At 51.7% G+C, this 23,388-nt stretch overlaps 11 protein-coding genes across 11 annotated transcripts; 4 read left to right on the forward strand and 7 right to left on the reverse strand.

Annotated features, from left to right (window-relative positions):
* Positions 1-1,288: 1,288 nt before the first annotated feature.
* COCCADRAFT_96688 (uncharacterized protein) lies at positions 1,289-3,149 on the reverse strand (the record flags this gene model as incomplete). Its single annotated transcript, XM_007714298.1, has 5 exons — positions 1,289-1,747; positions 1,806-2,147; positions 2,202-2,437; positions 2,491-2,878; positions 2,931-3,149. The coding sequence occupies 5 exons, from the start codon at positions 3,147-3,149 to the stop codon at positions 1,289-1,291; spliced, it is 1,644 nt and encodes a 547-aa protein (XP_007712488.1).
* Positions 3,150-6,008: 2,859 nt separating this feature from the next.
* On the forward strand, positions 6,009-8,209 carry COCCADRAFT_96747 (uncharacterized protein; the record flags this gene model as incomplete). The annotated part of the gene is made up of 10 exons (XM_007714299.1): positions 6,009-6,137; positions 6,201-6,440; positions 6,491-6,513; positions 6,625-6,788; positions 6,840-6,923; positions 6,982-7,078; positions 7,150-7,279; positions 7,338-7,620; positions 7,673-7,949; positions 8,041-8,209. The coding sequence occupies 10 exons, from the start codon at positions 6,009-6,011 to the stop codon at positions 8,207-8,209; spliced, it is 1,596 nt and encodes a 531-aa protein (XP_007712489.1).
* A 358-nt stretch (positions 8,210-8,567) lies between these two features.
* On the reverse strand, positions 8,568-9,524 carry COCCADRAFT_26418 (uncharacterized protein; the record flags this gene model as incomplete). Its single annotated transcript, XM_007714289.1, has 1 exon — positions 8,568-9,524. The coding sequence occupies one exon, from the start codon at positions 9,522-9,524 to the stop codon at positions 8,568-8,570; it is 957 nt and encodes a 318-aa protein (XP_007712479.1).
* An 882-nt stretch (positions 9,525-10,406) lies between these two features.
* COCCADRAFT_5208 (uncharacterized protein) lies at positions 10,407-10,780 on the reverse strand (the record flags this gene model as incomplete). Its single annotated transcript, XM_007714283.1, has 3 exons — positions 10,407-10,435; positions 10,491-10,604; positions 10,654-10,780. 3 exons carry the CDS (start codon positions 10,778-10,780, stop codon positions 10,407-10,409), a joined length of 270 nt encoding a protein of 89 aa, XP_007712473.1.
* A 350-nt stretch (positions 10,781-11,130) lies between these two features.
* COCCADRAFT_96722 (uncharacterized protein) lies at positions 11,131-12,500 on the forward strand (the record flags this gene model as incomplete). Its single annotated transcript, XM_007714300.1, has 2 exons — positions 11,131-12,279; positions 12,336-12,500. The coding sequence occupies 2 exons, from the start codon at positions 11,131-11,133 to the stop codon at positions 12,498-12,500; spliced, it is 1,314 nt and encodes a 437-aa protein (XP_007712490.1).
* Positions 12,501-12,733: 233 nt separating this feature from the next.
* Positions 12,734-13,723, reverse strand: COCCADRAFT_96743 (uncharacterized protein; the record flags this gene model as incomplete). Its single annotated transcript, XM_007714301.1, has 1 exon — positions 12,734-13,723. One exon carries the CDS (start codon positions 13,721-13,723, stop codon positions 12,734-12,736), a length of 990 nt encoding a protein of 329 aa, XP_007712491.1.
* Positions 13,724-14,630: 907 nt separating this feature from the next.
* On the reverse strand, positions 14,631-15,704 carry COCCADRAFT_26421 (uncharacterized protein; the record flags this gene model as incomplete). Its single annotated transcript, XM_007714290.1, has 1 exon — positions 14,631-15,704. The coding sequence occupies one exon, from the start codon at positions 15,702-15,704 to the stop codon at positions 14,631-14,633; it is 1,074 nt and encodes a 357-aa protein (XP_007712480.1).
* Positions 15,705-16,453: 749 nt separating this feature from the next.
* COCCADRAFT_26422 (uncharacterized protein) lies at positions 16,454-17,650 on the forward strand (the record flags this gene model as incomplete). Its single annotated transcript, XM_007714291.1, has 2 exons — positions 16,454-16,459; positions 16,532-17,650. 2 exons carry the CDS (start codon positions 16,454-16,456, stop codon positions 17,648-17,650), a joined length of 1,125 nt encoding a protein of 374 aa, XP_007712481.1.
* A 193-nt stretch (positions 17,651-17,843) lies between these two features.
* COCCADRAFT_96675 (uncharacterized protein) lies at positions 17,844-19,116 on the reverse strand (the record flags this gene model as incomplete). The annotated part of the gene is made up of 2 exons (XM_007714302.1): positions 17,844-18,764; positions 18,829-19,116. 2 exons carry the CDS (start codon positions 19,114-19,116, stop codon positions 17,844-17,846), a joined length of 1,209 nt encoding a protein of 402 aa, XP_007712492.1.
* Positions 19,117-19,560: 444 nt separating this feature from the next.
* COCCADRAFT_96721 (uncharacterized protein) lies at positions 19,561-20,762 on the forward strand (the record flags this gene model as incomplete). Its single annotated transcript, XM_007714303.1, has 3 exons — positions 19,561-20,159; positions 20,211-20,586; positions 20,643-20,762. 3 exons carry the CDS (start codon positions 19,561-19,563, stop codon positions 20,760-20,762), a joined length of 1,095 nt encoding a protein of 364 aa, XP_007712493.1.
* Positions 20,763-21,451: 689 nt separating this feature from the next.
* COCCADRAFT_36950 (uncharacterized protein) lies at positions 21,452-23,208 on the reverse strand (the record flags this gene model as incomplete). Its single annotated transcript, XM_007714304.1, has 4 exons — positions 21,452-22,690; positions 22,740-22,871; positions 22,937-23,120; positions 23,168-23,208. 4 exons carry the CDS (start codon positions 23,206-23,208, stop codon positions 21,452-21,454), a joined length of 1,596 nt encoding a protein of 531 aa, XP_007712494.1.
* Positions 23,209-23,388: the final 180 nt, after the last annotated feature.

Here is a 23,388-nt window from a genome sequence, read left to right on the forward strand (position 1 = left end):
GGGGGGGGGGAAGGGATTGTGTCTTCTACTCTCTTCGACGTCCTGCATGCGCGAGCACCGTCTCGCGACTCATGCAGCACTACAGTCTTTGTGGTTTCGAATCAAGGATCCTGTATGGTTAGATGTGCTGCATGGATGATGGTTGGCAAACATCTCAATCCAGTGCAAATGAAATAGCAAGTCTAGTGTGCTGATGAGACTTCTTGTTATGTGATTGATGCTCGAAGAACTTCTGCACAAGTATATATACATGCGATAAACCCCGCAAAAGTTGGGATACCAGCATTGTGAAGTGTGTGACTATGTGCTTGGGATATGGTAAGCGGTCGTATCTGTGGTCGACCTCATATGTGGGTTTAAAATCGAGGAGCCAGAGGAGATAAAGTGTCAGTGGCGAGTGAACAGATGAGCAGGTGGTGCGGAACATCACTCTCTATGATGTTCTTATATGTACGATTCAAGGTCAGATTGTAACCAAAAACTCACTGCTTTGTACCTGTTTTGAATGGCCAATAATTCCGCTTCTTTAGCTACCATATCTTAATCGCTTCGGCCTTCATCTTTGCTAGTGTTGGTGATTTCGTCGGTGGGGTTATTTTTGGTCCAATCTGGACTCGTGATATTTGCCTATTCCTTCCAGAAAGATTACAAGCCCCCTTGCTACTCGAATTATAGTCAAAAGTAATAACCATTGCCAACTCACTCCCCAACAATGAGCGTGAATATGTATCCAAGCGTGAACACACCGAGACCAAATCACTTCATCCCGCGCACTTCAACAATTCACTCCATCAACAAACACCCACAGCCACTCTTCAATACGCAGAAAAAAAAACCAAGAAAGGTTATTTTCCCCGGATAAACTGATCCCAAAACAGGATATTTCCCTTCCCCCTGTTCCCCCGACCCACTTGTTTGCGCAACGCAGCTAGTCCGGGTCTACCTCTTGTAGCTTTTTAAGGTTTACATAGATATACCTGGCTCCCACGTGCATAAGTACAGCCGACTAACTTTTTTCTTCCTAACCGCTACCCCGTTCAAATGCGAACCTATATAGCAGAAGAAAGCTTGTCAATAATATGTATGGAGACGGGGCTTGGACGGGGCTTGGCGAGGTGCTGGGAGCTAAATGCGTCTTTCATCACTCTACCCACATGCGAGCGTTGTATACGACTCACTTGTGCTTGCGAAAACAATTGTAATGACATACAGAAGGCTTATGGAAGATGACGATTGTGCAAATTTTAAAAAAAAATCATTATTTCGTTAAAGTCATAACTACATATACTTAGTTCCGTCTTCTGACGCGAATCTTTCCGCCGTGCAGCGGCAACTTGAGCCACACGGTATCCAGCGGCTTCGGCCTCACGGCCATGTGCTCAACATCGTAATTCAGCAGCATATGCGCGATAAATACCTTCATCTCGTTTAGCGCGAAAAAGCGGCCTGGACACGCATGCCTGCCGAAGCCGAATCCAAGGAAAGCATCGTCGAGGGTAGCAGTAGACTTGGCCTTGCGGTCCGTCGAATCTTCTTTGGCGGCGGCCTCGAGATCCTCTTTGGTGGTGAAGCTGTCGATGATGTTGCTTACATTTGTGGGGTCGGCGAAGCGGAAGGGGTTGAAAGTGCGGGCTTGGGGATAGATTTGCTCATCGTAGTGGATGGGCTCCATGGGGACGGCGATCATGGTTCCTTGAGGGACGTGAATGTTTGAGACGGGGAGGCGGATGCCTTCTGGGTGGACGACCTGTGGGGGGTTGTTTAGAAACACGCGTGCTTGGGAGGGTTGAGGAGGAAGAACTTACGGTTCTGGGGAGTCCGCAGATTGCAAAGGGGTTTAGACGCATGGATTCACGGATCATGGAGTCGATGAGCTTGAGGTCGCGGACTGCGTCGCGGGTCCAGACGCCGCCGGATTTTGCGAGGACGGTGCTGGCTTCGTTGCGGAGAGCGTCGACGTAGCCGAGAGAGGGGTCGGAGCTGAAGAGGTCGAGAATTACATTTTGGACGGTGAAGCTGGTGGAGTGCAGGGAGATGTCGTTGACGAGCAAGAGACGGTGGGCTACGCGTTTAGGCTCCAGTTGACCGACATCGCCTTTGGCGGCAGCAAGGTAGCACTCGTCGATAAGCCATTGGAGTCCATCTTTCTGGATTTGGAGTCAGCGTACAATTTTACAAATGTCAGAAAGAAAATTTCGTACCGGTGGTGTCCAACCGCATTTTGGGTCAGCCTTGTAACGAGCCGTTGCTTCCAATCGTTCTGTTACAAATGGCAGACAGCCTCGCAGAGCCTTACGTCGCAGGTACCAGCAGTTTGAGCCGACCAAGAAACCCGTGATGGGCTTCAATGGCTTAGGCGACGCATTGATAAGCATAGCACCTGCGAAGATGCTCATGGCGTGGTCTCGGAGATCATTCAGGAAAGTTTCATCACGGCCTAGAGAAAAGCATCAGTATGGTAGTGTCTGGATCTCGTCGCTGCAAACTTACATAGCGGCGCGCCACAGAAAGCTCCATTACTGGCACCAGCGATGAGTTTTAAGCAGGCGTCCCAGACTTTGACTTCTTTCCATGTCGTGTCGCCTTTCTCGCCCCACCATCGATCGAAGCCTCTGTCGAGCTCGTCGGCCATGAGTGGAGTCAGATGTTCAAGATTTCTGGTAATCTGGTGGCGCACAACATTGATTTGAAAGTCGTTGTCTGCTACCTCCTTGTCCCAGACGGTCCATTTTGTTTGGATAGTCTCGCTCTGCGTGGCATGGATGTCGAGCGTAGACTCTGGAAGCGAGTAGACCTTCTTGATGAGACGGGGTGGCAAAATGATCATAGCACCTCTGTCAATGCTGGGCAAGATGAAGGGACTGTTTAAGCCGGCAAACTGATAACAAGGTGTTGAGTAATTGGCACGCAAACATTGTAGCGGGCCATACCTTGCGATAACCTTCAAAGGCCCAATCCTGCGTCTTGCGAACAGACTTTAGAGTAGCCCATACCCAGGCGAGCCATCCTTTTCCTAGGCCTACAGTTGGCAGCTCTTTCCAGTGCTTTGATTCCGGAGGCCCAAAAAACAAAGCGCGAATAGCATGGTAGACAACGAAGAGGATAGACAAAGGCACGAGGGCCTGTGTGGGCGTGATGATGAGCTCCATGGCTCTATGCACAAATCACTGAAGCACAACAGCAGAGCAGAGACTGCTGGGTTCCAAAAAACCCTTTAAGAGGTTCCATCTTTCATGCACGCTTCTAGGCGATAGCAGCAACACATGGGATGGCGTGCGAGTCCTACCATGCGCCGACAGCGCTAAAGCCAATCGATACAGTCGTATCCGCCGGACCAGGGTGCCTGCAGCCAGAGACGGCCCAAGACGCTTGTTCGACTTGGCATCCCAGCCTCTGTCCTTGGGTGGGGATTGGCGAATGAGACGAGTAGTCGTAGGCCGACGATTGCATCAAGTTGGACGTCGATTGCGGGGGGCCCCGAACCCGCTGCCCGCAAAAAACAAAGTTCAAGCCGTTGCACCCTGTAAATCCAGCACTGGAATTGCGGCAAAAGCAAAACTGATGGACATTGATGTGGGCGGAGTAGGAGAGGGATTAATCGACGGCGGCACACGCACCCCTCGAGGCGGGACAATGGAGTGGCCATGATCCGAGCCGCGCAGGAGGTCGCATAACTAGTAGTAAGTAAGCAAGTACAAGATGTGTACGTACTTGGTCCATACCGCTTGATGCACCCACGCAGACGGGAGCAGCAGTCCATCTGGCCATTGACCATCCACGAGTAGAGGCCACATTGACAGCGCGCCAACCGCGCGGCTCTACACACGGCTCGGGTCGGCTGACCGCCGCTTCTGGAACAAGAACGGCGTGGGGCTGCCCACTATGGGTTCACTTGCCTGCCAGCTGGGAGGAGACGTCTTGGTTGTCTTTTCCCATACCTACAGCTCAGCCGAACGCCAAACGCCATTGTGTGGATACGCATGTACATGCTCCTACAGTACTCGCCTCGGCTGCCGCCCTCTGCTCAGCGCCTCCACATGGTCATGGTTCCCCTCCTCTGGATGGTTGTCGTGACGCACCTGTGCGCTCTCCGCCCGGACGAACTGCCCCAAGTCCCATGCAACGGCGAAAAACCCGGTCGATTATCAGCACAACTGGTATTGTCCAATGCACGCTCGAGTGTCAGCTATCAAGAGCAGTGCCTCGAGCATGCAGGCAACCGCCTCTTTCGTAGGTGCCGGCAGTCGACGTTGCGGTGCAGATGGAGTTAGTCCACCTCGGCACATGCCGCCGGCCAATTGAGCCATTTGCCAAATCTTCCAAGACGTCAACTCAAGATTGAGGTGCGCTATCGGCTTCGCTGCTGGCTTAATCGCCCAGAATACTCGCCTATCAAGAACCGCCAAATTAATGCGCATGCAAAAAAAACACGCGTACTATGTGGGCGAGCATGCGACCTTGAGGCCTCGCTAGCAATGTATCCCGGCCTTGCTGCATGTTGGCTGCAATCTAGATCATGTACAAGCCCGGGCTGATGGAGCAATCATGGCGTTTTCCGTAAGGCCGGATTGGGTAATACTTTTGAGCAACATCTGTCTGCCATCGTCATCACTCAACGTCGGACCGATCAAACATTTAGTAGCCCTCTCCATGGACCGGCCGCATTCTCAGTCACATCAGTCCCGCCTTCTCACTGGGCCAGCTCCAGAAGCTCAGAGTTGTTGACCCAGCTTCGTAACAGGATTCCCCTTCCACGGTGGGGTCTCTGATGCATTAGTCTGCACGAAAAATTAGTGCCTCACCGGAATTTCACATGTGTTCGGTGAGCCTGAGGTACCTTGAGTTGTGGCATCGTTTCGACGGCTGGATACTTGGACGGTCTCAAATCACCGTCTTAGTCTACTTACCAAGAAGCAGGGGTTTCACCTGGTACTCTAGGAAGCTATGACTTTACGCTCTGCCAGGCAATATCTGCCATGCCCTGGCCATGGGGATAAGATATCCAAGATATGAGGTGCACCCATGTGTCAATTTCTCACACCGATTGGTCGTTAAATCATCTTTTAGTGAGAAAAAAAAGATATACTTGCTGTGGTATCCATGACTGCTTTAGTTGCGGCATAGTACTAGTAAAATGCACAGACACGACTCACGACCGACGCCGCAACTAGCTCTACAATGAGCAATCGGATACAACATCAATGCGCCACATAATGCCAAGAACATGGACACAAGCACACCTTCACAACATCTAAATATTCATAAGCTATCCACACGCTTGCTCATTAGCCGGGATAGTGGCCTCACTCCACGTTTTTGACACTTTAATCCACCCTGCAGTGCGGGTACATTGTCCCGCATTGCGCCACCGCTCGACATGGGGGTCCTCGGAGCTTCTACACAAGCGGAACTACCCCCATGTACCCAGAGTCGCCCGTGTATTGTATGTACACCATGTATCACTTACGCACCCACTGCATGGACCATACAGTAGAGCCGCATTTCCGACGCTGTCCAACCGTATTCCCCGAATCCTACGCTACTTGACATCGGGCCGTTACTAGCAAGCACGCAGTGCAGAAAGTGCATGGGCGTAGGCGCTTTCATTGCTTGCATCGGCCATGCCTACCTTCTAGGATGGCCTGTATTATGGATGGAGTCCACCAATCGTCACCTGCACGTATAGACGGCCGCCTCCACAATGCCGGATGGTAGCTGTGCATTTACATAAACTGACACAGACCTGAGGGTAACGTGGGCTGATGCCGCTTGCCTCGAGCTGCATGATAACGGCACAGTAAAACTAATGATGGCTTTTGCTAGCATGCGTGACGGGGACGCTGCGACGGGACACTACGACCGAGGTTTCTGCGGCATCAGGCTTTGACAGTCTTGATTCCTTGGGCCGGCCTTGTATATGTACCAAAACATAGCCCATGTACCTGGCTCCCGAGCAGCAGGTCCGGTCCATTTTTAACCTTTTCCATTGTACGCTTCACATAGTCACAATGGACTCTCTAGTATTGCCAACAGTACACTTGCCTACGTTGAGTCCTTTGACAGTCAACGCTGCAAGCAGTGTCTTTGGTTTCTTGTCAATTTTTCTTTGCTACAGAGCACTCGTAGCTAGGAAGTTGGTGCGTCTTCAGTCTCTCTGCATATCAATCTCTTTGAGTTCAAAGCTGACCTTATCATTCTAGCCATCACTACAACAGCTTCTCAACTATGTCTTCAGCCCCTTCGTAACTCGCTACAAGGCATGGGCGTACCTCTTCTGGGGTCCAGAGATTATTCAAAAGGCATTCGATGAGGCAGGTGGCAAGCCCTTCGAGCTGTTTGCTCCAGACAACCGCTACGTCTATGTATCCGACCCTCAGCAAATCAAGGAGATTGACAATGCTCCCGACACTGTCTTGTCACTTCAAGCGGCTTCCAAGCAGGTAAGCCAATTTGCCCCGTCTATTCTCTATTAATGCTAATGAATCTTCAGATGTTGCAACCCGTATACACAATGTGAGTATAGCTCGACGTTTCTTATCGTCGTACAAATCACATGACTTCCATTCCACGTTTTAACCAAGGATGCAAGTCTTTCGTCTTATGCGGCTTACTGACACACAACAGGCATGGCTTCAATTGGTTCGATAGGCGCGGCACCGAAGGAGTCGGCTTTATCCGCGCTCTTCGCACGCTCTTGACCAACAATCTGCCTAAGATCCTGCCTGATCTTACTTGTATCATCCGCACAAGGTTTGAGGAGCTACATGCTACTCACCCAGTCATCAATGGTATTGTACAAGTTACATACATGTGTGAATGCAGCTAATAGAATGATGTAGGCAAGAGGCATTCGGATGTCTATCACATGACTGTGAAGCTCGTCGTATTGTCCAACGCCGTGTCGTTCTTCGGAAAGGATCTAGGTATGCTGAAACGAGTATTCGAATAGCCTATTCATACACAAGCTTACATCTTATTTAGCCAAAGATGAGCAGTTCATGGTCTCAGCCCTGCAATACATTGAGGAGACTCTGGTTTGCGCCGAAATCGTGCGTCTGCTACCCAGCTTCCTGAGCCCGTAAGTAACCTCTTAGAACCACTCTGATTGGTTTTCCCATGCACATCCACTCACTAACATCAACCTCCCAGCATCGTTGGCAACATCATTGCTCGCACCCTCAAATCCCATGCCGTGATCTTCAACCGACTCCTCCCCATCGCCCAAGAACGCTGCATCGAACGCGATGCCGCCATGCTCGGCCAAAAAGTGCCTCAACATGTACGTGCTACAAGTATATCTCAATGTACCTGAACTTAACTAACCCGTGACCTCAAAGGCTGACTGCATCCAATGGATCATGGAGACCTCGCCCAAAAACGCCCCATGGACGCCTCAGCGCGTAGTCCACGAGCTAATGGCCATCTGGTTCGGCTCTGTCCACGCTGTCTCTACAACCGTCACTTTCGCTATTCACGATCTCTGCCTCCACCCTGAATACGTTGCCCCTCTTCGTGCAGAGTGCCAGGCACAATATGCGGATTTCGAACGCAAGGGAACGGGCCTGCCGCTGTTGGATAGCTTTATCAAGGAGTCTGCGCGGTTGACGCCTGTCGAGTCGCGTAAGTTGTTTCTCTCTCTTTCTTCTCTATTGTTGCTAATGCAAAAGAATAGAAAGCACCCGTCGCTCAGCCCTCCAGCCCTTCTCACTCAAGGACGGCACCCACGTCAATGTCGGCGACTGGTTCTGTACCCCTGTCCGCGCGATAATGACTAACCCCGTTGACTTCCCCACCCCCAACACGTTCAGTGGATTCCGCTTTGCGGACCCGGCGCTTGTCCAGGCTCTGGAGGATTCCAAGGGATCGTTTGAGATTCTCCAGAAGAAACCGACTAAGTTGACGGATGTGGATATGACGTTTCATGTTTGGGGAACCGGACGCATGGCTTGGTGAGTACTTCCCCTTCTCTCTACTTTCCCGCCTCCTTTTTTTTCTTTATGCTTGTATGATGGTGAAAGAAATGAGCTAACGTAATTACAGTCCCGGCCGCTTCTACGCATCAGCAGTCATGAAAGTCATCCTCGGCCAAGTTATTCTCAACTACGACTGCGAGCTCCTAGAGCCGAATGCTAAACGCCTCTTCACATGGCGCTCAACCATTCTACCCAAGCCTAGTGCTAAGGTCATCTTTACGCCACTCAAGGTGTGAGATTCACGCTTTGCATACAGTGTGATGACCTGTCTTTGTTTGCTTGTTTGATTCCTGGGGGGAGTTTTGATGGACGAGTTCATGCAATTAGCGTTTCTTGCTTTGGCGTTTGGGGACATACGAATTACGATACAACACGATGATATCCACGCTCCTTTTTTTGTTGTTAGTACCGAATGAAGATATGACCATATTATCAAGCACGCTGCTCGTGACATTGTAGGCGCTGTGAGAGAGTGGGTGTTTAGATCTTGCATTACACATTACATTACTTATGAGTCACCTGAATTTACCCGAATTACCCTACCATAGCATGCTCCCTTTCCATGGTATATCGCGTTGTTCACATTCCCTCTCTTCAGCTTCTCCCAAGTCTCTCTCGCCAATAACAACACTGGCTAAACGGCCACTCCTCCACCCCAACATCCAAGCCTCGACTCGTATCCCAACACCTCAACCAATCCCCTTCGCACCCCTCAGTTTCGTCCCTCAAACTCACTCCCGATCGTCGAGGAATCACCACATATCCCGGACGCATCTTCCCAAAAGGCAGGTCCGCCGCGCACCTGACATTTCTATTCCAACTCGACCATGCGTCTCTATCATGATCCAGGAGATTTGCAGCGGTGTTGTATCGTTTGGACAACGGCACGACGATTGCTGAGCTGCCGGGTACGTCAAAGCCGCGGACTACAGTTTCCGGTACGTAGTCGTCGCGCGCCACGACGGCATAGCCGGTGTATGCGGTGGGAGGGGCGGGCGAGATCTCCGTGTAGGATAGAAAGTGTGTGAGGAAATAGGATGCAGGTGTGCAGACGGATAGGATGACGGTTGGGAAGAGTCGAGGTGCGTGATTGCATGAATCGGTAGGCTTCTGCTTCTTTATGGGCGTTGTCGTGGTGGCCTGCTTCTTGGGAGCCTTCAGAGGGTGGGAAGCCGACTCAGTGCGTATAGAGTCGCAGATGAAGCTGTCAGTTCGTTTGTGGGCATTGTGTGAGCTCAAGGTTTGCTTGCGTCCTGCGAACAGCGTTATGAGCCAGCCACGCCACGTTCTTGACGACGCGTCTGGATTGGGTTGTTCTGTTTTGCAATCAGGTATTTCTCGTGTGACCGCTTCATCATTCTCGGATCCAGGTATATACAGGGGCGCGAGCAGCAGGAGTGAGTCGCTTGGGTCGGTGTCATCGTCCACGGAACTGCAGAAACTAGACAGACTCCTTGAATCCAATGACGAGATCGGGGTTTCTGCCGTAGGGAAGATGTCGCTCTTCATAGTGTGACCCATCTCATCAACTGCTGAAGCGGAAGCCCGCATTTGGGAGAAACACCCTCCTTTTCTTCCATGTGTACCAATATCCTCTTCGTATATTGCCCGGTCTGAATCAATCGGAGTTATATATACTTAGCTTAGTTAGCAAGCGTTCTAGATAAATGGGTATAACAGCCAAATAGATGCCTCTTTTGACTATATCTGGGTCGTCCATGATGTCGTTTGTCGGTGGTGGTTTGGCCATATTCATGTGATGCTTGTTGTTTTCTTGCAGACGCTGTTTGCTTTCGCCATGCAATCGAACGCGCAACATGATTATGCGCGGTCCAGTGATATTGCAACTATTGGTTGGGATGGATTGGATGAATGAGCTGAGTAAGTTTGTGGGAGGAAGTGGTAAGAGACAGGTGTTGAGAGAAACTGGTTGTTGAAGTAAAGTCGAAAACTGCTCAAGTTTGTGGAGAGTCACAAAGTGGATTTCCCATTGCATGTGCAGGTGTTAATCATTGCATGGAAGATTCACTGCTTTCCGAGTGATTGCGGTGAAGCGATGTGATGGTAATGGTGATGGTGGTACATGGCGATATCACGGTGAAGGTAAAACTGAGAGAAGTGGATTACACGAAAGCAGGCAAAAATGTAGAGCATTTTCTGATGCTGAAAACGTCACTGGAATAGATGGTAAACAATGACTGGTTGAGAATCTTTGGTCTCTTAAGTGTGATGTACGATTACAGCTGCATGCCGCCAGGTGAGCATGGAGACAGTGTAGCACAGGCTTGAGCTATAGGCGTTGATACAATGACACTTGGCTGAGCTCCGATTGACACTGATGGGAGCGTGCATCATAGCTCATCCATTGTGCTAGCGTGCACGCAGGCATGGACAGATGGCTGCTTGGTGATTCAAGGTTTACACCCAGTATATTCATGCGTTGTCTGCGCAAATATATGTGACTGCATGAAAGGTTAGTAAAACAAAAAGGCAGAACCAAGGCAAGTAAAAAGGTACCATTGTTTCCACGGACAAAGGCATCGCCCCAGTTGCGCGTGACCTTGCCGTCTGAGACTTCCTTGCAGCGCTCAAGGGCAATGTTCATGTAGCCATCGACTGACTGAAGGTCGCCTGTAACGGTGTTAGCACACAATGGAGACGAGGACAGCGGCATATACACCTTTGTAGATGATGCCAGAGTTGAGCTTGACGGTGACGGGGGCGCCAATAATCTCGCTGAGAAAGCCGCTGGGGTCTCTAGAGTCGGCGGCAGCCTCTGGTGCTGGGCTTTCGCCGTTTGTGGACATGGTGTCGTGGCTGGTTAGATGAGAGTTCCTGGACATGTGTTCAGCGACATGGTCGTAGTAGCATAGATGATGCCGGGACGAGGGAGCTTACGTAAGAAGCGGTGCGTTCCTGGCTTGAGCTGGCGATGTGCTGGTGGGTGACGAGTGAATGGACTGAGCAGGTGGCGCACGGACCCGCTCTTTCTGTCGCTACTACTCGGACATGGCAATCGCGAGCAACGTGACTGCGCGTTTGGGAAAGCCCCACCGTCCCGCCTTCCACGTCTGTCCGCCTACCCCTTCCATGCGGGTACTGCTGAGTCAACACCGTTCAAGGCAACCCATTCACAATCGATGCCTCTCTCACAGCCATGACACAAGCCACCCCGAGCGCGGCACCGCCCAAAAAGCGCTCCCTCTTCAAGCGCCCAGCCTGGCAAGACTCTCCGAAAGACGACGACGCCGACATCTTCAGCCACTCGAATGAGTTTGCCGACATCATCGCCGACGAGGCCAGGCGGCGCGCAGAGGAAAAGAAGCAGGAAGAGACCCGCCGCGCACGCAAGCACTCGCAGCCACGAGACAGTAAACGTCGGCGGACGTCAGATTCAGACGACAAGAAGGCCATCGCAAGCTCGACACTGAAGACATCCCCCGGACGCAGCAAAACTCCCCTCTCTCCTCTTCCAGTACAATCGCCGCCGGCCTCGCTCTCTGCCCGATATGACTCACTAGCAACGTCCAATTCCTCAGCCGCCTCGCTGCCACATAAGGACTCGCCTGTTGTTGAGCTGGATGATTCGGACAATGAGTCGCATAGTATTCACAAGGCTCCCACACCGGTCACTGCCAGCCATACACAAGACGTGACCGTTCGCAAGTCAGGACCGTCGCCAGTGATCATTCTAGACGACGATGACGAAGACGAGGCAGAGGAAGAAGACTCTATGTTTGCTGCATTGAGGGCAAGAGCACGAGCGCGCATTGCAGCAAAGGCCGCTGCCTCATCGGCACAAGGCAGTGACGCCCCCAAAGCCCCAATCACCCAACTTCTCATTACTTCGCGCATACCAAACACAAACCCCCTCATGGTCAAGATCAGAGTCGACACTTTTATCGAGAAGCCACGCAAGGCATGGTGCGCGAAACAAGGCCTTTCCCCAAGAGATACAGACAATGTTTTCTTCACATGGAAGGGCACACGTATATATGACAGCACGTCTATCACACGCTTGGGCATCACAGTTGATGACGGCGGAAATGTGACAGTCGAAGGGGACACCAACATTTACGATGACGTCAACCTCCCCAAGATCCATGTCGAAGCCTGGACCAATGAACTTTACAAAGAGTACAAGAAGGAGGAGGCTGCAGCAGCAGCAGCTAAAATGCTTGCTGCCGAAGCCCCTGTTGTGGTCGAAGAAAGGACTCCTACTCCGGAACCTACTCCCGTGTCCACGAAACTCCGCGTCATCTTGCGTGCCAAGGGCAAGGCGGACTTTGGCTTGACAGTGAACCCGGTATGTACAGATGTCTTCAAGGCAAGGCAGGTCATGTATATTAACAATAGCTATAGCACACTACAATTGCTCATATTGCAAGCGCGTACAAATCCCAAACTGGCGTTGACAAAAACCAACCAATCACACTCATGTTTGACGGTGACCGGCTTATGCCCTTGGACACCGTGGCCGACTACGAGATGGAAGACAGGGATGGTATTGAAGTCCTATTCAAGTGAACATGTCTCCAAGTTTTGTTTACAACAGCGGCCTTCTGGTCTGTACTCGCATTGTCGTTGTTTGATTTCTTGATATGAATGATAGCGTGGCGTTGGGGGCGCATCGACATTCGAACCACATGTCCTTTGGCAATTTGATCTAAAAATTCCCTGAAATGGACCTGGAGCATTTTCAACGCATTGTGGAGCAATCATGGCTGTCAATATAACCATTTGTCTTTTGATTCAACAACTCAGATATTGGGATTCTTCCTCCTGTTCGCACCTCCATCAAGAATCAACTCTTGACCGCTCAAAAAGCCAGCTCCCATGACATACTCGACCATCTCGGCAAGATCCTCTCCTCTTCCCACCCGACCAGCGGGATGCTGCTTATGATACAACTCATCCAAATCCTCGGCCCACGCCATCATCCTCAGCTTCTGCGCAGACTCCTCATGCGGCGCAACCTCTTTGTACGCGCCATTCTGCTGCTCCTTGATCTCCAAATCCCGTGCCTTGCACTCATGCTGCACGCTGACCCACCCTGGCGAGATAGCCACAACACGGATTCCCCATCTCTGACACGAAATCGACATGGCCTGCGTCAACGCCAACACCCCTCCTTTACTCGCCGCATACCCCTCACAATCCGGATCAGACTGGTGCGCACGAAACGACGCAACGTTGATTATACAACCGCCCTCATCCAGCTTGTCTTCTCCATGCAGGTTTGTGGGTAATTGATTAAACTCCTCGGTCCGCTTGAGATCTTTCCTCCTATCCACACCCTTGGCGCCCTCCTTTTGCGTATTCTTACTCTTCATGAACGGAATCACCGCTTGACTCATGTAGAATGGTGCACTGAGATTCGTAGCGATATACGCTTCCCATTGCGCGCCCGTTGCTTCATCTTCCATTGTGCCGTTTCCGGCGTTGAAAAAGCCGCGGGCGATGCCCGCGTTGTTGATCAGTACATCGATGCGGCCGCCGAAGAACTCGGCGGCTTGCGCGACGGCAGTGCGGATTTCGTCTGGCTTGGCGAGATCTGTGACGTGGGAGCTTACGCGGGGGGCGTAGGCGGAGAGGTGAGTAGAGACGGCGTAGTCGAGTTCTTCGGCGTCGAAGTCGAGGATGAAGACGCGGTGCGAGGCGGGGAGGGAGAGAAGGTGACGTGCGGTGCAGCGACCTATGCCGCGCGCGCCGCCGGTTATGATGATGTTTTTGGATTTTGAAGCAGGCATCTTGTGTGTATATGTGTATATGACTTGCTGGTATAGCGAAAACCCCAGGGATCAGATACTACTACTATCTAGACCTCGTTGCAGTTGGCAAAAAGCACATGCAAGCTTCTTATATGTATGTACATGTCTCCAGAACGCCCGCTTGTTGGTGGCGCATGTGCTAGCCGTTGATATTGTGTGTGCGGAATTCGCCCTTTCAGGCTATTTTGCTCTTCCAGCCGCGCATGTAGCGTGGTGGAGTATAACGGGAACGTTTGGTGTATGCATACATTAGCCCTGGGGGGTTGTTCGGGAACGTCCTGCATCGAGGTCCTAGTCTGGTACGCCTTGGAAGCAGGCCCGCGCATCCGCTTCCCACTTCCTCATGAATGCAAATGAAATAGATTGACAAATGTTCCGATGGAAAGGCGGACCTGGATACTAAGCGATGATTGAAGTGCGGAGAGCGCTTGAGAGACGTGCGGAGTTCGGACAGGCGAGCCGTTGGAAGGATGCAGTTGTCTCACTGGAGTTGGTGGTGTGCGGGGACGGGATATCTGGTCGCTTGCCTGGCCCGCTTATCGTGCATAGCTATGTTCCGCTGCGACCTTATTGTCATGTCTTGATGGTATACTTTGGGTTTGACGATGAGAGGAATGGGAGTTTTACCGAGGGTAAAGTGAGCATTTTTGCCTATCATGCTTTATTGAACATCTACATATGAAGTCTGGTGGATTTCTGTCATGTGTCCTTTTCGTGGGAAACATCGAAGTCTAAATCTCGTTCATGGTCATCTTTCATTCTTGCTATGTACTTCAGGCTGGCAGATTGTATGCGTACTGCATACCTTCCTCTTAACTACGAATCCAGCTATGATACATTATCGAAGCGATCATAACTTGGAAAATCAGAATACTCCCCAGTAATATCATCTCGTCGCCATCTCCTCCTCAACCTTTTGTCCCGCGCACTCTTGCAGCAACCGCTCTTGCACATTCTTAGCAGCCCGCGCGTAGGCGACGATATCCACATCTGTCTTCTTGCCATCCGATCCACCGTCAAACACCTCGTAGCTAAACCAACCCCGGAACCCCGTCTTGAGCACTGCTCTTGCAACATCGACAACGGGTAGGTAACCGCCATTGTATGGAAGCGGCCTAAAGTCGTGGCTCCAGCGTCCGCGAGGCAGCAGACCGGACTCATCACGCTCAACATTCATCGGCTGCGGTACCTTATACGCATCGCTAATTTGCAGAAGATAAATCTTCTCCTTTGGGATACTAGTGCTGAGTTCCTCAAGGCTCTTTTGGAAGCGCTTCTCTAGCTCGTCCTTGGAAACATCTTCACGCATGCCAGATGCGGTTCTAGGGTCTCCCCATTCACCGCCGGCAGTCTGGAAAGTATCAAGGCAGAGACCAATGTTTGGTCGGTCGACTTGCTGAACAACATTCCAGACGTTTTTCCAGTCCGGGGCATGTGTCGACCAGCACCAGTTTTCGTAGGCGAGTCGGAAGCCGTGCTCGTTCAGTATGTCGCATAGCACCTGAAGGTCCGATACCATTTTCCTCTTTTCTAGTTTTTCAAGCGGCGTATCGGTTGATCCAACTTGGAGCATGTCTGTTCCGCACGCTTGCATGATGCGGATCCAGCCGCGTGCTCTGTCCATGGCATCTTTACGGCCAGGGGAATCTTCAGGCCAACCTTCGTAATTGGAAAATGGCTGTAGCATCATGATTCCTAGGTTTCTCTTGTCGCATTCTTTCTTGATCTCAGTTGCTACTGTGCAAAGTTCATCGTAGTTCGATGGCTGTACCTCGTGACCGAGCAAGGTTTGACCGAACGAAAGGATATCAGGGAACGAAAGCTCAACGGCAGAGAAGCCTGCATCAGAGATTGCCTGTAGTCGGTCAAGCAGAGGCGGAGGGTTTGATGGGCTACCGAGCGAGCATGTCGCATAGCTGATGGGAATAGAAACTAGGGAAGAGTAGTCGAGCCCGCTCATTGTGTGTATCTGAATAATCTTGATAACATGAAAATGGCTATTGACTGTTTAGTTTGAAAAGCCATGGTTACTTATGAAATGGATAGTGGTGCGACACGGCTCTTCCGGTATGCAACAGTTGTGACGTAGAGGCTGTGGAGTAGCGATGACGGCACTCAACAGCCTAGGCTCGACTGGTCCTACAAAGTGCGACTGAGCGAAATCGCTGTGTGTGCTAAGTTGTCGCGTATATTATGGACATGAAGCATCAACGGCCAGCACTGCTCCAAAACTAGCGCTGAATGATGACCGGAGGTGCCAGCCCCGTAGTCGGAGCAATGTGGCCGCCTCCATATGGTTGAGACTCGAGAGTTGGATTAACAGGGCACTTGTTTGCCCGATGACTGTGCAAAACGACCTCAACCACGGCGAAATCACCATCGTTGCGCACACTCAAAAGCAGCTTTCCTGAAACTCGACGTCAGGATTGATGGCGATCTCTATGCTACTGATGTGTGGTATTGATGGACAGGTTTGGTTGGCTATTCCGAGAGCGGCCGCCACAGCCATGAAAACAGTTTGAGCACGCCGGGGACTGACCAATGAGAGACGGTCCGACTCCGCTGTCATCACCAAAACATTCGACTCATAAAGAGGCCGTGGCGGCTGCAGGAAAGAAAAAAGACAGACAATTTCAAAAGTCACTGCTCCAAATCTCTCACTTTGAGACATCAAGTCGTGGTTTCTCGCAGTCCAGTTCAACCGCCAGCATGTCTGTAAGTCTAGCACCCCGCGCCACCTGCCCTAGTCGTCATTCACTGTCTTCCTCTACTAACACCTCACTGTAGTTCCACATTGAGAACGCAGCCGTCGGCGACCCCCACAACTCAGAAGACTGGCGCATTCGTGGCTATAACCCCCTCACCCCGCCTGATCTGCTGCAGAGCGAGATCCCTCAGACAGCAAAGTCCCGCGACACCGTGCTCAAGGCCCGCGACGAAGCCGTCGCCATTGTCCAGGGCAAAGATGCTCAGAAGCGACTGCTCGTCGTCATCGGCCCGTGCTCTATCCACGATCCCGCCGCTGCCCTCGACTACTGCGACCGCCTGCTGAAGCTCAAGGAGAAGTACCAGGATGACCTTCTCATCGTCATGCGCTCGTACCTCGAGAAACCCCGCACCACGGTCGGCTGGAAGGGCCTGATCAACGACCCCGACATCGACAACAGCTTCAAGATCAACAAGGGTCTGCGCATCTCGCGACAACTCTTTGCTGACTTGACGGAGAAGGGCATGCCGCTGGCGAGCGAGATGCTGGACACCATCTCGCCCCAGTTCTTGGCCGACATGTTCAGTGTGGGAGCCATTGGCGCCAGAACCACTGAGTCGCAACTGCACCGCGAGCTCGCCTCTGGTCTGTCTTTCCCTGTAGGCTTCAAGAACGGTACAGACGGCACCCTTGACGTTGCTATCGACGCCATCGGCTCAGCCAAGCACCCCCATCACTTCCTCTCCGTCACCAAACCCGGCGTCGTCGCCATTGTCGGCACAATTGGCAATGACGACTGCTTCATCATCCTGCGCGGCGGCAAGAAGGGAACAAACTACGATGCAAAGAGCGTCAAAGAGGCGCGCGAGAAGCTCGAGTCAAAGGGTATGAACTCGCGCCTCATGGTTGACTGCAGCCACGGCAATTCGGAGAAGAACCACATGAACCAGCCCAAGGTCGCCCGCGCTGTCGCCGAGCAGATCGAGGCTGGCGAGACGGCCATCATGGGTGTGATGATTGAGAGCAACATCAAGGCTGGTACGCAAAAGGTGCCCAAGGAAGGAAAGGCTGGTCTCGAGTACGGCATGTCGATTACGGATGCGTGCATCGACTGGGAGACTACTGAGACGGTGCTTGAGGACCTTGCTTCAGCTGTGTCAAAGAGGAGGACGCTTCTCGGCCAGAATGGCGCAAACTAAAAAAGCCGCCAGTCTCTCCGTGGAGAAGAAAAAAAGGACACGGCAGGCGTGGTTATACTAGGCATGGTGCATGGCGTTTCCCCTTTGCTGTTCAAAAGCCGTTTGGATTAATGGCGAAAAAGATGAATTATTACGATACTACCTAAATTAAAAGTTGCTAAAACAGAGAGAGAAAAAAAAGTTATGCCACAGATCACAACTCTTCAATCTCGGGTTCTCGTTCCTCCGGATCGTCACCCATGGTGTGTCCTGGATACTTGTCGTACCAATCTCCTGGGTTGCCGCCAGGCATGCATAGTCCCAGTCGCCAGAAGTAGTCGCGGTGGGCAAAGAAGAGCTGCCAGAACTTAAAGCGAGTAGGGACTCCCCATGCGGGTTTTTCTTCGTCGCTGCCAGCAATGCAGTGCATGTCTTCATCTCCATCGCAGAAGTGAACATCAGTGGCGGAAAAGGGTAGGCTAGACTCTGAAATGAAGATTTCCTCGCTGTGCATGCTGAAGCCCCATTCGGCCAGGGGTAACAGAGGCACGGGGTCGCCAACGTGAGTAACGCGGTGAATCTTATTATGCCGGTGGTTTGCCGTAACGTTGAAGCGCTCATCAATGTATGCGTTGAACTCCTTGTTCCCTAGCCTAGGTTCTCCAAACGTTGTCACATGAGGATCCCAGCCACGTGCTTTGAAGTCCAGGCCAGCCAGAGTTGCTACAGCGCCGCCCAACGAGTGTCCTACCAAGACCAGCTTATACTCCGGGTACTTTTCTAGTGCTTCGGAGACATACGGTAGGATAACCTTGCGCGTGTTGAGCCAGGACGAGTAGAAGCCTGTATGGACGGTGCAATTCTCGCATTTCGGCGGTTCTGCCGGAGGAGCGTTACCGTCCGCAACACTCTCCGGGACACCGACTCGGGGGGTAAAAAAGTCCGAACCGCCGCTATCTGAATCGTCGTCGCCTGGATAAGGAATGTATTCCTGGGGTATGGTCGACAAGTCTGCAATAGTGTTTGCGATGGAATAGGTGCCACGGAACGCGATAATCAATCGCGGTTCAGCAGGGTGGTGCGAGAGCGCAATATAGCCACACGAGTCGGAAAGGAAAGGACCAGTATTCCATGCCTACGTGTACATACATATATCAGCACATAAGTAATGCGACGCATGCTGACGTGCAGCGACTCACCTTGACTAGATCAAAAGTCTCAAAGTCGCGATCCGCACAGCGGCTCGCACATGTAAAGGGCTTCTTTATGCCCAGTCCTGCGGTTCCGACACAGTAGGAGATGTCGACAATGCGCGCGAGTTCTTCGAGCTCCCAGAAGAGATCCTGGGGAATTATGGTGGCATTACTGCCAGTGGCTTTTGCTGTTCCGCGGACCAGCGGTTGCTGTGTCGCATCAGCCTGGGGGCTAGCAGCCCAGGACGTAGCGAGAGTAAAATAGCATAAAAGAAGGCTGCGTAGAGAGCCCATCAGTAAGATGCTTCACATATCCCGTACGTGGAGCGGCGATGGAGGGTGGGCGTAGGCTTGGTGGTGAGGTCAGAGGACGAATGCGGACGTGATCAGGATCAATCAGCAGTTGGTCGCGTCACCGCCGAGGCGCCTAGACAGCGCCAAGCCATGGACCCTGAAAAAGCAGCCTATGACATCACGAGCGCCGCTGAACGAGAGCCTTCTGCTGGTTCCATATCTGGGCCACGCGGGCTGCCCGCTGCTGACACACGACACAATCCCTCACCCTTACTTTATACTAAACTCCGCCTATCCATCCAAGGCTCCGTCCCACCCGTTGGCTTCCGGACAAGACTCTCCCCGTTTCTTAAGTAATCCTCACTGCCGGCACTTCCGATTTTTTTCTTTGTCGAGGCCCAAATACTACCGCACTATCACCGACACCTTATTGCTACCGCAACAATGGTTTCTGAACAAAGGTCGACAGACGCCTTGAGGGCGGCCGACGACGCTCGCCCTATCACTGCAGACCGAATAGACACGACGCCAGTACCAACCGTTCAGATTGACGGTGTAAGCGACGACAAGGAACAAGCATCAGACATGACCGCTGCCAATAATACAACAAGCCTCAACCCAAGCGCACAGCCAAGTCGCGCTCCATCGCCAAACCGACACGCTCTCTTCCCCCATACCCAAGTCACATACGATGACCCCGACTTTACGCGTCCACCACCGCTCAACTACTCACTGCGAACCCGCAAGAAGGCTATTTTCTGGTTCTGGACCCTCATTATTCTCGACTGCGTCTGCATGCCCATTGGCCTCTACTTTGGCATGTGGTACGGCCTCACTCGCGACCAATTGTCCGCCAATGCCGTCTTCAGTATCAGCACCGCCTTGCTGGGAACCGTGTCGATTGTTGAGTATTTCATCCGCTTCCACAGACTGTGGAAGAAGAATTCCAGCTGCCGCGTCATCGGAGCTAAGAGATGGTATCTCGACTGGTTTCACTGGAATTTGTCGGTGGGATGGTTTTTCGTCATGATTGAACTGATTGCGTAAGTTTTCCATGTTGCTATGTTCCATGGGATGATACTAAATCTTCGCAGCGGCACATGTCCCCACGACCCACCGATCCGTGTCCTCGCCATGCCAGCACCAACCATGATGTTTGCAATTGGTGTTGAACTTCTCCTTGTTGACATCCTACGCATCATGAACATCCCTGCCCCTTGCCGTATCTCGTCGCTGCCACAGGGTGCCCCTCTCCGTCCCGGTATCTATGCCTACATCGAGGATATCTGCGCAGTGGACGGATCCGGTGGCACCGAGTTCCGTCAGCGATTGAACCTCCGATACCAGGCCAGCAAGGCGTTCCGTGAGATGCTTCACCGCTTAACACTCTTCTGGGCCATTGGCGCCATTGTCACTTCTGCTGTCTGCACAGCCATCATCTTTACCATTCAGCGTGACGCTGCTTACGTGGTATGTTCTAATATCCCTCCAACACTCTTGTGATATGCTTTTGCTAATTAACTTAGGTCGGCTGGGTCGTACCATTCCTCTGGGCAGGTATCTGGGCCGCCATTACCATCAAATGGGTCCAGCACGAACTCAAGCGCGAATACGAAGAATGGACCACGGCTCAATACAAGCTTTAGAGAATTTTTTTTCTCTTTTCGAACACCCCCCCTTTTTTGTTGTTCGACTAATCCATGGAAAATAATTCCGTGTATCACTTCAAAACAAGAAGATTGGTAATTTTTTACATGAGTATTACAGGCGTTGTAGGCACATCATTGGATTAATGCCTTTTTTCTTCTTTTTGGGTTAGGAACGTCGATGCAAGAAACAGCGAGATACCACTTCTTTTTTTTTGCGCATGCGTATGTACACTAGAATATCCACGTTTCATCGTTTTGGCTTTCCCAGTCTTTTTGCAGCGCGAAAGTGATATGTGACATCACACTAATCAGACGCGCGGTATCTCTGTGTTTTTTGAGGAGGGAATGTCTCAAACATGGCTACGTAAGCCCCCGCCCAAGATTGATGGCTGCAGATCACACGGCTGATAACATCATTTCTACGCAATGCCCAACATGACGGGGCGGGAAGGGGGAGGGCTAAGCTTTCGCGCATGACATTGTCCAAGGCTTTTGTTTTTCTTCGGCGTCTACTTTGGGGTTAGGACGGAATCCTTTGATGCAGCTTAGGACCCTGATTTTAACAGGCAAAGAGCTTGGACATCCATTAACACAATGATAACCGCAGTGCGCAAATTGAAGTAGTGGTCTAGATTTGTTGTGCATGCACCAAGGACTTGGGTATCAATTCGCATACATGTGTACAACTACTCTTCCAACTCTTCCATCTTGGTATCCCCATTTTCTTCTACCTTGGTATACCCATTCTCCTCCTCCTCCTCCTCCGTTGCCGCGTACCCCTCCCTTTTGCTCTTCTTTTGCCCCTTCACTCCAACCTTGACAACCTCGACATCCCAACTCTCCATATCAACAAGTACGATCTTGCCAGTGGTCTGGAACTTTGGTACACTAACAATCAGCACCTTCTGGCCCGCTGGGTCCGTTATGATTTTCTTTTCAAACTTCTTTTGGCAGCCAGCAATATACATGTGTGGGCATTCGGTCAACATGAGAGGATCATGGTCTTGAAAGGGGTAGCACCATAGGGTGTCCGGAGCGGTAGGGGCCACACAACGCCAGCGGAGCATCATTTCCATTGCGTCGACGGACTTGACGTGCTCAAAGTATTTTAGTAGGTCTTGGACGGTTTGGCCGCCCGTGCTGAGGACGCGGTAGCCATCAATGTCGCCGGTCCAGGGGTTTGTTACGGCGTCGAAGCCATTGAGGGTTTCGTTGCTGGCGATACGGGGCTCGGCGTAGAGTCTGGTGTTGGGGAAGAGCGCGGGGTGGAGGGGCTGTTGGGGGAGGGCGACATTTGAGGGGTCTGATGCGCCTGGGAGCATGGTGATAGGGAGGGTAGGCAGTATCTCGCAGAGAAACTCGTCGAGGCGTCCAGTTGGTGCTGCATTGTATGATGAGGCATCGTATCCGTAGTGTCTGGCTGCGCTCTTCTTCGCAGCAAAGTCTTCTCGTGATAGAATTGGTGAGCCGCGTGCTAACGAGCCTCCTGCTATCATTAGGCGTGTTATTTTCGAGGCATCTTCTTGTGTTGATGGGTCTGCCGCTTCTCCTGTCAAGTACTCCACGAGTAGATCCAGCGCTACCTCATCGTCATCTGCGCCTGTAAGTTCCAGCCCAGACACAATGGCTAGCTTTCCGGCGGGCTCGCGTTTTGGTATGCTTTGCTTTTCCTTTGAGAGCGCTATGTCGTCACGCTCCCAGCGCAGTGGTTGTCTCGGTAGGTCAGCGCATTGTGTTGCAATGACCTTGAATGTGCCATCAGCCTCCTCCGTACCTAACGCTGCAAGTATACACCCTGTGACAAAGTGGCCGTGCAGAGGTTCGCCCGTGACTCGAAGGCGTCCCGACTCATCCTCGAGCATCATCTCGTCGCCGCCAGAGGGAGATATGTAGGTATCGCGTTGAGGAGGATCGGCTATCCAGTGCTGAAGGCTATTAGATTCTCATTTCTCGAGTCTTGGGGGAGGATCGTACGTCTTTACCAATATCGTCCAACACATTTGGCTTCTGTGCCATTTCCATGTACACCGTCCCTACTACCCAGCACAGTTCGCCTTGTCGTACATCAAGCACACGGTCAACGAAGCTTGCTTTCTGTCCACCTAACTAAATGTATGTCAGCCATGCAAGACTGGCAATCCTGTATAGCCCCGCAGTCGAGCAAAGCATACCTCAAAGTTGTGCCAGGCTTCCTCAGCTCTCTCCTTCACCGTCTTTTTTAGTTGCATTAGACGCAGAAAGTACATATCAGCGAATTGTTGTGAGTAATGTCTATCGGTGCCTTGCGGTAATACGAAATTGTGAAGCGGGTTGTATGCAGATGCATTTCGGGACGGTGGGAGCGGTGCATCCTCACTGGTGTTGCTATTAGCAATTATCCTCTAGGAGAGAGGTGGTCTTACAAAGGCTCGCCCTGGAGTAGGCTATCATGTAGTTTGGCCATTGGAGCTGTGGCGTAGTGAAATGGGAAGAATTACAACCATTTGAAGTTGGAAAGTTGCGTATTGCGAAAGTCGCGTCGCGCGTCATTCCGCGCCATCCCAAACAGGAAATTCAAAGGGCCCCATCCTACCAAAAAAACGTGTGTATTTTTCACAATAAATTTAACATCAGTGTAAGAATA

This window comes from Bipolaris zeicola (assembly GCF_000523435.1).
Source record: "Bipolaris zeicola 26-R-13 unplaced genomic scaffold scaffold_78, whole genome shotgun sequence".
Taxonomy (NCBI): Eukaryota; Fungi; Ascomycota; class Dothideomycetes; order Pleosporales; family Pleosporaceae; genus Bipolaris; species Bipolaris zeicola.